The sequence below is a fragment of the Lasioglossum baleicum genome, chromosome 10 (genome assembly GCF_051020765.1).
Source record: "Lasioglossum baleicum chromosome 10, iyLasBale1, whole genome shotgun sequence".
In the NCBI taxonomy this organism is placed as follows: domain Eukaryota; kingdom Metazoa; phylum Arthropoda; class Insecta; order Hymenoptera; family Halictidae; genus Lasioglossum; species Lasioglossum baleicum.
In genome coordinates, this window is record NC_134938.1 from 5,018,383 (window position 1) to 5,031,492 (window position 13,110).

At 42.1% G+C, this 13,110-nt stretch overlaps 1 protein-coding gene and 1 long non-coding RNA gene across 26 annotated transcripts in view; one reads left to right on the forward strand and one right to left on the reverse strand.

The window, feature by feature from the left end:
- The window catches only part of Unc-13 (unc-13), a 697,844-nt gene extending 687,354 nt beyond the window's left edge, over positions 1 to 10,490 (forward strand). For all 25 annotated transcript variants that reach the window (XM_076431953.1, XM_076431956.1, XM_076431950.1 and 22 more), the window contains one exon: positions 72 to 10,490. In XM_076431953.1, the coding sequence (XP_076288068.1) occupies positions 72 to 369 (298 nt within the window). In that variant the 3' untranslated portion in view covers positions 370 to 10,490. The remainder of the gene's footprint in view (positions 1 to 71) is intronic.
- A 346-nt stretch (positions 10,491 to 10,836) lies between these two features.
- Positions 10,837 to 11,494, reverse strand: LOC143212801 (uncharacterized). The gene is made up of 2 exons (XR_013009781.1): positions 11,244 to 11,494; positions 10,837 to 11,053 (listed from the first exon to the last, which is right to left on the reverse strand). It is a non-coding gene; the product is annotated as an uncharacterized LOC143212801 (long non-coding RNA).
- Positions 11,495 to 13,110: the final 1,616 nt, after the last annotated feature.

Consider the following 13,110-nt stretch of genomic DNA (forward strand, 5'->3'; position numbering starts at 1 on the left):
CAGAGAAACACAATGTTTGAATAATAGACTAGAAACGATTGTGACACTGACACGTTTCGTTGGTTCCGCAGCATGATCGGCAACGAGCAACAGCAGCTGGACTTCTACGAGCTGCATATCTGCGTGAAGGATTACTGTTTCGCGAGAGAGGACAGATTGGTGGGCGTGGCAGTGATGCAGTTGAAGGACATCGTGGAGGAGGGTTCGTGTGCTTGCTGGTTGTCGCTTGGCAAGCGTATACAGATGGACGAGACCGGCTGGACGATCCTGAGGATCCTCTCGCAGAGGAACAACGACGAGATCGCGAAGGAGTTCGTGAAGCTGAAGAGCGACATTAGGCAGGAGACACCGCTGCCGAATCCCACCTGAAGCTCGGACACACAATGCTAAAGCCGACAGCGAAGCGATGCGTCCTTCGAGTTTGGAAAGAGCTCGGAGGTGTGAAGGAGCTGCATTTGTCCACAGGGGGGAAGACGAGAGGCGTGTTCGGCCGTCGTTGCCGAGAACATGAAATCGAGAAATCGTCGTTGTCGTTGATCAGGGCAACACCGGGAGAAACTACAACGCGATCGAGAAACGAGAGACAGGGAGAGAGAGAGAGAAACAAAGAGAGCGCTAAAAGGATCGCCGGGCCGACGAGAAACGTAAGGGCTCGATCCAGCGGGAGAAACATCTTCCTTCCGATTTCCCGCGAAGCCAGCTTCCGGTCGAGCGTGTTCTTCTCTCTTTTTTTTTTACGAATCACAGAGCTTTAGTCCCGTCCCTAAAAAAAAAAAAATAAACAAAAGGATCGATCGTAGAGGACGACAGATCCTTTTGGGAGAAGAGTGTTCTCCTGAGAATAGAAACGTGTTGAATATCAAGCACCGAAGTCGAAGCGTTCGTCCGTCGGGTTATAGAGGATACAAAAACGAGGGAAAGACGGTTCCCGCCGTCCTTTCGATAAACGGTTTCGAAGCGACGCGACAGGATGAGACGAAAACGAAGCTCAGTATTGGTGAACACGGAATAACACACCGGGGACTCTTATTCAATTAAGTGCCGCGAAGAAGGAGAATACGACGCCTCAGGTATTGGAGAGTGTTCCGTATAGACGCGAAACGTGAAAACAGTGCTGCCAGTATGCAATATAATTGGTAATATTCGTAATGTAAGAGAGGAGAGGGGAACGAGGAAGAGACGACGAGAGGAGGAGAAGGAGGAGAAATAGGAGGAGAGTCGAATTAGGCATAAAAAATGCGTCCAACGCGATTATACCTCCGACATCCATGGATCCCAACGAAACGTCGCGTCGGCCGTGTTGACGATCGGCGGACAGCGAGCACGAAGAGAACGAAGAAGAGGATCGTAGGTGTTTTACGGGGTCCGAGAGATAGCGAGACGCGCAAAATCGGTCGTGTTTCGAGAAATCGCGCGCGCCGCAGCAACGAGGCGAATGTAAAACGCATACTAATTAATATAGACCCTCGTGCGAGACGACGTTTTAGGCCGTTTGTTCGGGAAGACGAGTTTACTTGTAGATAAACACGTGAGAAACACATTGTTGACGAAGAAGTTTTTTCTAATAACAAGTTTAAACGTAGCATTGCGTACGACCAATAGGCGCGCCGCGACGTCATTCGCGGCGGGCCGTTAGTAATAAATTAGGCATTGTAATGTAAAATACGTTCTTATCGTAAGAATTTAAACAAGAGATCGTAAGAGTCTGATTTGCTGTGGTGAATGGGCGAGAGCGAGGTCCGCTCGAACGCTTCGAGCATACTCCGCGGAATCATCTCCGGTCCCTGGCTCGATCACCTATGATCATACGAGATGCCAGCGCGTACACGTCCGATTCACACCGTTTCGATGCGAAGCCCACGTTGAAACGAAGCGCTCGCAGTGCGCTTTAAGTACCACCCTCGATTTTCCGATCAGTATCGCCGTAGAATAGCAATCGCGAGAGGCATAGAGCTCGGCGCTCGATCGATGCCGAGGACTGTGTCCCCGAATCATCGACCAAACTTTTTCGAAATTAAACTTTATATCGTTGTAGCTCTATAGTACTTAAATATTCATAATAACTTCGACACTCTCCCGACGACCATTGCTTTTTGTGTGAGCGAGCGAAACCAAATATATACACGAGAGGAGGTGGGGAACGCAAGCTTCGAAAACGTAAAAAAAATAAATAAAGTAACACATAAACTAATAAACGAACGTTAATACTTATCTGTCTATTCGCTTGATATCTCATCGATATTACTCTTGTATATAGATCGAGGGTCCTACTTTCGCGGACAGAGTTCGGAAGCTACGATCGAGACCGGCGGCTCTTGTACAAGATCAATCCGCGGATCGAGAGAACGAGATCGTGGGAATCGAGGGCGGATCATCCTGTTGAGAAATGGTTCACGGAACGGTCGCGTAGTGTTGCCAGATAAGTCGAGTAGTCACGTGACCGGGCCGCGGCGGAAGCGTGGTGATTAGCGTCGTGGAAGGGGAAAGGTAGAGTTAGAGGACACGAAAATGTGAATCTGGTAACACTACCGTCGCGTTTCAGGAAGTGGTAGCACGCAGAGGACAGCCGAGCGTCCTTCGTGTCTTGTCCAACGTCATTCGATAAGCTCGGCGATGTTCGTCACTTGTTCTTGCGCCGAAGCTTCGACCGGGTCTCCCGAGAAAACTATCGAAAATGGGAAAAAAGAGGAAACTAATAATAACACAATGATGCACGCGACTTTGAACCTAATGAATTTCATTCACCGGCCCTCGCGGCCCGGCCAGATATACAATTCCAGAGAATTACATGATTATATCCAAAAAAGTTTCTACTACGTAGTACGTCTAGATATACTTACGTATTGTGTATAGTGTCTAAATGCTGATCTAGCTGCGAGCGCGGGGATTTTCGTTTGATGGTGAAAAGCGAGGGAAAAGGGAAAGTGAAAGAGCGATAGAGAGAAAGAGAGAGAGAGAGAAAGAGAGCGAGCGAACCACCCAGGAAAAGTCGAGTTCGGCCATCTTAGATAGACAAGGTGCTTTCCACATTCGGATCTAGCACGCGACACAGGTCAGGCGCAGGACTTTCGCGTAGTACGGATTTCATTTTGACGTTCGTGTAATTATCCCACGTGTTGTACGACGCGCACACTTTTTCCAAATTCTCTCTAACACGTTACCCTGTCGAGTATCATGCGTTCCTCCGCGCCCTCATCACGGAATATCGTAGAGCAGAATAGAGAGACGCGCGAAAAGAGTTTTCGAAACTTCTTTCGTTCCGTGAGAAACGCGTCTAGCGCGACGTTTTAAACACGCGGTTAGGAATCCTTAGATCTAAAAGTGCCCCGATCTGTGCCGTTCGAAATTCGAGAAACTCCCGTTTGATGAAACAGCTCCTGCCGAGCGTGCGGAACGTGTTCCTGGTCGTTCTTCTCGCCGGGTTAGTGTCGCGACGAATTGGGTACGAGCATCGCGTCACGTGACCGGTCCGTGGCGGAAGCGTGAGGACGCTCGAAGAGTGGGGGACGAGTCTCGATCTGGGGACACTGTCGTGGACGGTGGTAGAAGCAGGAACACGATTCGCCAACAGAGGAAACAACAATAGTCGGACGTAAACGGATAAGATGTTAAGAACCGGGCTGAGAAAGGGGATTGGTAGATGAAAGAAGGATTATACATGGGTCCGCGATCTCGCCGTCATATTCATTTGTAAAAGTGTCTATTTTCTCCGCTGCCTAAGTACATACTAATTACGAAAGAGAAAGGGCCGGCGAATTCGGCGCCCAGAACCAAAGTCCGTCGACGAAAATGGGAACGGCCTTTTATGTTTCACGCTGGTAGCGTCGAATTTTCCAGGTCACTCGGCAATCGCGCCTCGTAGACGGGGTTGACCGCCATTTTTTCCTCCTACTCTCCGCTTCGATTAATATCTCGTAAGCTTAATGAAAAATATCTCGTGTATTCTGTGATAATTACCCCTTAAAGTACACAAAACGATACATACATACATTACGTACACACCGTACACGTGTTTCGCGTACATTCACCGAGGAAACGGAGAACATTTAACAATAAACAAACATAAAAAAACATTACATACATATACATACGAAACACCGATCCCAATAGCAACAGTATTTTTCTCTTTTAAAAGACATTTCAATTTCTATTCTCTATACTCGTTAAACGTCCGAAGAGTCTCGTCGGTGTGTGTGTGTGTGATAAAAAGATTACGAAAAAAAAAATGGAGAAGAAAAACAAAAGAGTAAAACGACACGCGCCACGATACGGCGGCGATGCTGCGAAATCACGGTGTTCGCGATCCATGGCCGCCATGGGATTCGAACGAGGACAGCGAGGATGTACCGATACGAAACGGGGACGCAAAAGCGTATATTATCGCGGGCAACGAGTCACGCGTAGAAGAAGAGGATCAATAGGATCTAGACGAGCCACGAGGGATTTGAGAGAACGACGAAAGCGGTCCGTCACCGTGTTGAAAGTAATATTTTCGCCCGAAATTCATGCAGAGTCGCATCGGTTCACGCGTGGTCACGCAATCGTACAAAAAAAAGAAACGAACATTTCGGGGAAACCTTGTCATAAAGCAGATCATTTCACGAGAGTTAAACAAAGAGAACGTTGCTCGGAGAAATATTTTTACATAATCGATATCGTTTAACCCTGGACGGGACCAGCGCGAGCTTTCGTTTCCTTTGAAATCGTTAGCATCGTGGTGAACAAAGTATGATTTTTAGCTGTTGTTGTATCGCGTTGATATTTCTATTGTTATTCGTGAATGTATAGAGAGAATTAATGAGGTCCTTCGTTTCACGAACTGAATCTATCCTTCGGTGTTAATTGATGCAGTGATAAAGGATTGATGAAATGATAAGGTACACAGTGATTTTTTTCATGTTTCTTTATTCAAATTGACGAGTTAACGTTTGTATAAAAGTCACAAAGTTTCGGGTAAATTTACTTACAAAGAAATGGTCCCCGAAGGGTTAAATACGCCGACATTGATCATCGTTACTCTACGATCGATAAAGCATGTCCACAAACCGCGAACGTCTGAACGCTGGACGAACCTTCCTAAAAAATTGCATATCCATTGGTCTCGTTGCACGAATCGATCCATTTGTTCTCCCGAAAAGCACCGAATCTAATGAAGAACAAGAGAGAGAGGGGAGGGGGCGCGTACAATGGAATAAGGTCAAGTGTTGGTTGTTTTTGTTCGACGAGAGCTTTTGCGTCCGGCACGCCGACACAAGCGCAGAACCAAAAAGAGAGAGAGAGAGAGAGAGAAAGGATGATCCGAGTCGAACCACAACGTCGTAGCTGTGTCGGGAAGAAGCACGAAACCGGAGAAACAATTCCACACGAAAGAACGAACGATGCGAAATAGAGAGAGAGAGAGAGAGGAACAAGGCGAAGTGGTAAAAAAAAGAAGGACAAATATATACACAACCGTTGACAATACTATGCTTGAAGAATCGTACGACGCGTATATATAATGTACCTAACAAATATATTAAAAGGAAAAAAAAAACTATGACGGAATGTTTGTGTTTCGTAAGTAAAAAAGCATATTAAGGAGTACATTTGTAATCACGTGTGACGAAGAGACACATTTCGCAGCGAAATAATAAAAAAAAACAATGGAACAAATAATAACTAAAAAAAAAAAAGGATCGCGTAATTCTGTGCGTACATATTGCGGATGACTGCGTGTTTACTAGGTAATTATTAAATCGTATCGGGCGAGGGAGTACAATTTTCTCGTCGTCCACGCGGAAACAGTGTGCCACCGTTGTTATCAAAATTTTTCACGCGTTAAACAAAGCGAACGAGGAGAAACGAGGACACGTCGTTGCGCAGCCTCCGAATATAGGTGAACCTAAAAAGCAATTGTATCCGAGTCAAACACGCACATTCAACACAAAAAAAAAGAGGAAAAGAGGAAGAAGAATAATATCTATGATACCGAATACCCAGGTCTTTGTTAATAAATGTTTCACTTTCGTTCGTTCACTCACACGAGGAGCTTATTCTCTGAAACCGCTTGTGCAATTGAAGCCTCTATCGTCCATCAAACATCAACCCTGCCTACAAGAATACTAAAAAAGAACGCCCCTTGTTGATCGATCGACACCCCTCGCTACCATTTCGTAAGACCTTTTAATCCATCCGATCATCCGCATTTCCTCATTCGTTCTCTGTGATATTCAACCCTTTGCACTCGGAGCTATTTTAACGGGAAAATTAAACATTGCTTGCGAAAAAGAATATTTCCGTTCCCCATGATTTTTGAAATTCTTTGTGGATTTATGAAGGAATTGGTTGGGTGAAATATAAAACAGTAAAAGATTAGAAAGATTTAAGAGCACTGTAATGTTAGTTTTAATGTAACGAAGTCGTTAAGGGATGAAATCAATTTTTATTTTATTCCTGCTTCCCACAGTAAGTAATTCCGACATATTTAATAATTTGAACAATATTTTGAATTTTTTAAATTCTTTATGCATTCCTGAAGGCTTATGTTGGCTGAAATATAAAACAGTAAAAAATTAGAAAGATTCAGAGTACTGTAGTGTTGGTTTTAATGTAACGAAGTCGTTAAGGGATGAAATCAATTTTTATTTTATTCCTGCTTCCCACAGTAAGTAATTCCCGACATATTTAATAATGTAAACAATTGAATAATGGTACAGCAATTATGAGTCAAACTCGAGTGCTAAGGGTTGATCGATTTCCTGGCTAAGGGTTGATCGCTTGAAATTCATCATTGTCTCGTGTCCATCGAAAACTTCAACAAGTCACCACCCGTTGTCTTTTTCTTTCACTTCTCGGCAACTGTCCTGGGAACGTCTCTCAGAGTTTCCACGGTGTGTAGGAGGCTAAACAGGGTTCGATCGATAAGCCAGGAAAGCGCGACGTGACACAGTGTGAGCGAGCGAAGGAGAGGGATAAAATTAGGTGTGCAAAAGCCGTCGAAGAGCATGCTATTATGCACGAACAGGTGCGAAGCAGCCAAGAGAAGTATAATATAACTAGACTGCGGATTTGATGCATTTATGACAAAAATGGGTACGTACAATCTAAAACAGTGGACATACTAAAAAAAGATCTAAGGCCACCAGTGTATCAGTTTCATCTTAATAAGATGATTCAAAGAAGACAGGAATCTTCATTTGCCTCCTGCATCGTGCAAATCGATGTAAACACTTTTTATTTTGCATAAAGATCCGCAGTCTAATAATAACGAAACGATCTCGCGCGAACTGGAGAGAACAGGCGAACGAGGGAAGTCGATCAAGAGTTTTCTCGTCAACTCGTTGAATCATTGTGCCATGTACCATATCATTGTGTCCGAAGGACAACGCTCGAATATCATTACTACACACGAATTACTAGATAGAAGTCTTAAGCCCGCGAGTACATACAGGGTAAACCACGAATCGTGACCAGTAGAAATTACTCTGTTATTAAGCAGTCTGATCGAAAATGTTTTTACCGGGTATAGCATTTTTACGAGAGAGCTTTTACGTGATTGAAACTAATTTTTTGTCATCTCAATTACACCTATAATTTTTACGTCCATTTGTTAGAGAATTTCAAACCGAATTCGGTAAGTATAATATAACAAAAATTGCAAAAAATTGCTCTTTTTATTTTTTTACAAAAAATTTACTATATTCACTTGAAAGCTCTTTTGAAACCGTGTTATATGTGATAAAAACATTCTCGATCGGACTGCTAATAACAGAGTAATCTTTACTGGTCACGATTCGTGGTTCAGCCTGTATATCGGGGGTGGGTATTTGTCTGAATCGAGACAAGACCGTCCCCACCATAGCGCCGAGGTGCGCGCTACATGAAAGGGAGGTGGGTGGGGGAAGCAGGAGTTTGAGGGTCCCCTACCGTGCCCACCCCTGACTATATGTTACACCAATGTGTTTGCCGCATGAAAACCGAACACGCGTCCCTTGCCATTCGAGTACTTCCGTTTCGACGAACGGCAACCGGATGCGCAGAGTTTTGATCGTGAAGGATGCGTGGATGCTGAGTCGAACGGGTAGCCAGTGTGTTGAATCCGAGAAAAGACGTCGCAGACGTTGACCCTAGACGCTCTGTCTTGGATTTAGACCAGCGTGACGTAACGATTGAGAAACTATTTTCTTGTTCGTTCGACGGGAGGCCTCCGATGAGGCTGCTCGACTGGCGATCGACGCGTGGAAAAGAATGGGGGAGAGGGGGGAGAAAAACGATACTAATACAGCTAATGCAAATTGTTGTCGGCATTGTTTGATCATTGTCTCCGCCTTTGTCACGATCACCGTCATTGTTGTCATTGTAATTAAAGGCATGGGTGTTCTTCGTCGCGCCGGCGTCTCACGAAGCATCCGTTTACTGTCGCCGATCACCACTTCTACAACCTAATCGTTTCCGTTCGCGAGCCGTTTTTCTTTTCGCATCAGCAGTTTTACGCGCACGTGTAAGATATTATTGCATTCGATACTTGTACCCGCAGACTATATTGCACATACGATTGCACATATTATATGTATATATATGTGTGTGTACGTATATGTATTGTATAAATATTAATGTGTATGTATATATATACAATATATATATATAATATACATATGTATACGACGAGTGTACATATACATGATCATATAATACATTTGCGGCCCGATGTTGCCTGGTGTTTTAGCGAATAGAGCGAGATATGCGAAATCCAGGCTAGAAGTCTTTATTTCCAGTGGGATCTGTTGATGAAAACAGGGAGAATCTAGCGGGAAGTCGAAAGAAAAACAGCAACGAAAAACACTTTACTTTCCTTTTAATTTTTCCGAGACACGTTTCATCGGATCACGATGATTTCCGCATTCAGCATGTATATCCGTGTACCCGCGCCTTCGTGTGTCCGTCTGTTATAATATTATAACGCTGCGTGCTGTAATCAATCGTGCCCATTCCATCTTTCATTTTTCATTTCTCGCTTCTGTCCGAGAGACGTCGCATACACACGTTACGGGAAATGTTTTACATCGTTTTTGTTCTCGCGAGAAGATCATGTGGATGCGAAAACATTGCCAAAAAAAAATATAGTGGCGCTCGTTACGCGGAGAGAATGTTACTCGTCCTCCTTTTGTAAATGTTACACGAATTTCAGTATCCGAGAACGCCGTTACTCGTTGGACACGTTGCAGTGACATAATGGTGGCGTGTAGTCTAATATACTCCTTTCGAGGAACATGTTCTACAGGGAGGTCCAACTTGTTCCCCTCCGAGAGCCGCAAGGTTCCCACCATTAATTAAACCTTCCCCCACTTTTACGCATAGCCGCAGAGGTGGTGGGGAGGCAGGGAAACTTGTTCCCCCCTCCCACAACCGCAAAGTCCTCCCACCATTCGAACCTCTTCTGACTAGGGTAAAGGTACCAGTTAATTTGAAGGCATTCTGAATTTATTTTGTGCATTGTTCATGATAAACGATCGATCATCAACCTTTCTTCTGTGTCGTCAAATTTTTCTGGACGATTTTGTTAAAAAGCAAAAGGAATATTAACCCCTTGCCCTACCATATCGTGTCAGACTCGTGTTGAAGATTCCGAACGGAGTCTAATAAATATTTCCTTTAAACCGAGATGAAATTCTATTTTGGTTTCGTTAATGTATAATGTATAGTTATCGGAGAACGTGTAGGCATACTAAGTTCTAATCATTGAAACCGTAAAATTAATCGTAGGGTAAGGGGTTAACAAAGTCTTAGTCCTATTTACCGGACACAAGAACATTATTTTATTATCCTCTGGCGTATCACAGTTTCTTAGTGTTTTCTATATCTTGACACAAAAATTATCGTAACACTTTTGCTTCATATGCGAAGGGGATACGTCAATTTTATTTTTCAAAGTAAAGTAATAGTAGGAACTTCATGTTATTATTTTTATTAACTTCTGGGAAGTTTGTTTTGTGTCCTGTTACCTTTACCCCATTAGTTAGTGAGTGGGGCGATAGTGGAGGCAGGTACAATGAAGTCTAAGAGTGGGAGAAGGAGCCTCGAACAGCTCGCAAGCCACATGTTGGAACTCCCTGGTGTACCGAAAGAAGAAAAAATGAGAAACAAATAAAATCGAACCGTTCCTCTATACACGCGGCCATCGTGTCCCCACGAAACTCTATAGAAAATAATCGAACGACGGTAGCGCAATTATCTCGACGAGGTATATTGTATAAACGATACATTCCGATGTGAAAATGATTTCGGTTTACATTGGTTCATTATCCGTTGTCCGTTCGCACAGTTTTCTCGTTCCTCGTTTGCGTAAATGTACCATATCCAAAGGGTGCTCTTAAATGGACAGCGGAACAAAAAACGTATGCGATATAAGATGGTAAATATTAAGAGATAGAGAAAGGATGGCTTTCTTATTGGAATGGGCTGCCTCAGGGGAAGGTGATCCAGGGACTCTAATAAATCATCAAAACCTATCAGCCCATGATTTACTTTATTTACACGACCCCTTTTCTCCTGTACCTGCGATCAGAAGTTTGTTACGTCAATTCCTTGACAATAATTCAATTTGTACCGCTAACGAATTTCATAGATATTCATCTATACTAACCAGAAGTCAAAATTTTGTAACTAAATGTAATTTAATTATCGAAAACCCCCCCCAATGGTGAAAAGAATGAGCAAATAAATGGTGTTGCGTATGAAACCGCTAAAGAACATTGACAGTACTTTTCTTAGAATTTTTAGATCTGTTAGAATTTTATAAACCACTGTAGGTATATAGTTCTACCGAATTGTTTTTTAAAGTACAGTATTACAACTTCGTTTTTCAATTTTAACTGTATATTATAACTTCATCAGCATCGATACACAGTATACTTTGCGTTTAGGTATGTATATATGTACAAATTAATTTTTCTGCAGCTTAACTACATACAACGTTGATCCATCGAAGAAAGGCATTTATTTCTGTGAACGATGCCATTCAGTGCATTGTTGATTTTTAGTGCATTGCATTTTTCTTCGCGTCTGCTATATATTTCTGCAATTAATATATCACCAGTTAGTGTTAACAGTAGAATATGTTTACGCAGTATGTTTTAATTGGTTGGTGAGTTAACAAGATTGGTAAATGAAAACCATTGACATTGAACAATTGATTTTCATAAAATGAAATATTGTATGGAATTACTTTCTTTGAAATCGTACAAAAATGTAATTTGAACATTTACCTGAGTTCTTTCCTCTATTTCATTGTCGTACCAAGGGAAGGATGAATAACATAAATATTTCGATGGATTCGTTGCACTCCTATAACAAAATGCTGTAAGAAGACAGACACTCACACTAATTGCTAGTACGTGGTCGAACATGGTTCGTGATTTATTTTATAAAGGTAACAATTTCACAATAGAAACGTAGAAGTATATTATTGCAGACCTCGGAAAATGTTGTCAGATAATGACCTACACAAACTTGAAATCAGTACAGACAGTGCATACAATACATTTTTCTGTCTACAGTCTGCATTACCGATTCTGTAGAAAATGCCGACAACGAACTCCATCGATCAACTAGCGAACTACATGAGGCTGCAACTCAAAAGGTCAATCTCTCTGAGCCAGTGGACAGTCTTGTTATAAATATTTATAATAAAAATTATGTACACGTACAATCAAATATTTTATGTGTAAATGTAAACAGAATAAATAAAGACAATGTTATAAAAAAGCACATCTTTTTTTATTTCCGCAAAAATTTTCGAGCCAACTCCTCCACTATCATGTTCTCCTAATACAAAGTTCAATTTTCGAAAATCTCGAAAATTGAACTTTGTATTAGGAGAACATGATATCGAAGGAGGTGGCACTAAATTCAGTAGTACAGGTCAACGACAAGTCAGACGGTCGAAAATTGGCGAAAATTTACGAAAATCTCGAAAATTGAACTTTGTATTAGGAGAACATGATATCGAAGGAGGTGGCACTAAATTCAGTAGTACAAGTCAACGACAAGCCAGAAGCTCGAAAAATTTCGAAAATTCAGTAGTACAAGTCAACGACAAGCCAGACGGTCGAAAATTGGCGAAAATTTTCGAAAATCTCGAAAATTGAACTTTGTATTAGGAGAACATGATGTCAAAGGAGGTATCCGAAATTCAGTAGTACAAGTCAACGACAAGCCAGACGGTCGAAACTTGGCGAAAATTTTCGAAAATCTCGAAAATTGAACTTTGTATTAGGAGAACATGATATCGAAGGAGGTGGCACTAAATTCAGTAGTACAAGTCAACGACAAGCCAGACGGTCGAAACTTGGCGAAAATTTTCGAAAATCTCGAAAATTGAACTTTGTATTAGGAGAACATGATATCGAAGGAGGTGGCACTAAATTCAGTAGTACAAGTCAACGACAAGTCAGACGGTCGAAAATTGGCGAAAATTTTCGAAAATCTCGAAAATTGAACTTTGTATTAGGAGAACATGATATCGAAGGAGGTGGCACTAAATTCAGTAGTACAAGTCAACGACAAGTCAGACGGTCGAAAATTGGCGAAAATTTTCGAAAATCTCGAAAATTGAACTTTGTATTAGGAGAACATGATATCGAAGGAGGTGGCACTAAATTCAGTAGTACAAGTCAACGACAAGCCAGACGCTCGAAAAATTTCGAAAATTCAGTAGTACAAGTCAACGACAAGCCAGACGGTCGAAAATTGGCGAAAATTTTTGAAAATCTCGAAATTTGAACTTTGTATTAGGAGAACATGATGTCAAAGGAGGTATCCGAAATTCAGTAGTACAAGTCAACGACAAGCCAGACGGTCGAAACTTGGCGAAAATTTTCGAAAATCTCGGAAATTGAACTTTGTATTAGGAGAACATGATATCGAAGGAGGTGGCACTAAATTCAGTAGTACAAGTCAACGACAAGTCAGACGGTCGAAAATTGGCGAAAATTTTCGAAAATCTCGAAAATTGAACTTTGTATTAGGAGAACATGATATCGAAGGAGGTGGCACTAAATTCAGTAGTACAAGTCAACGACAAGTCAGACGGTCGAAAATTGGCGAAAATTTTCGAAAATCTCGAAAATTGAA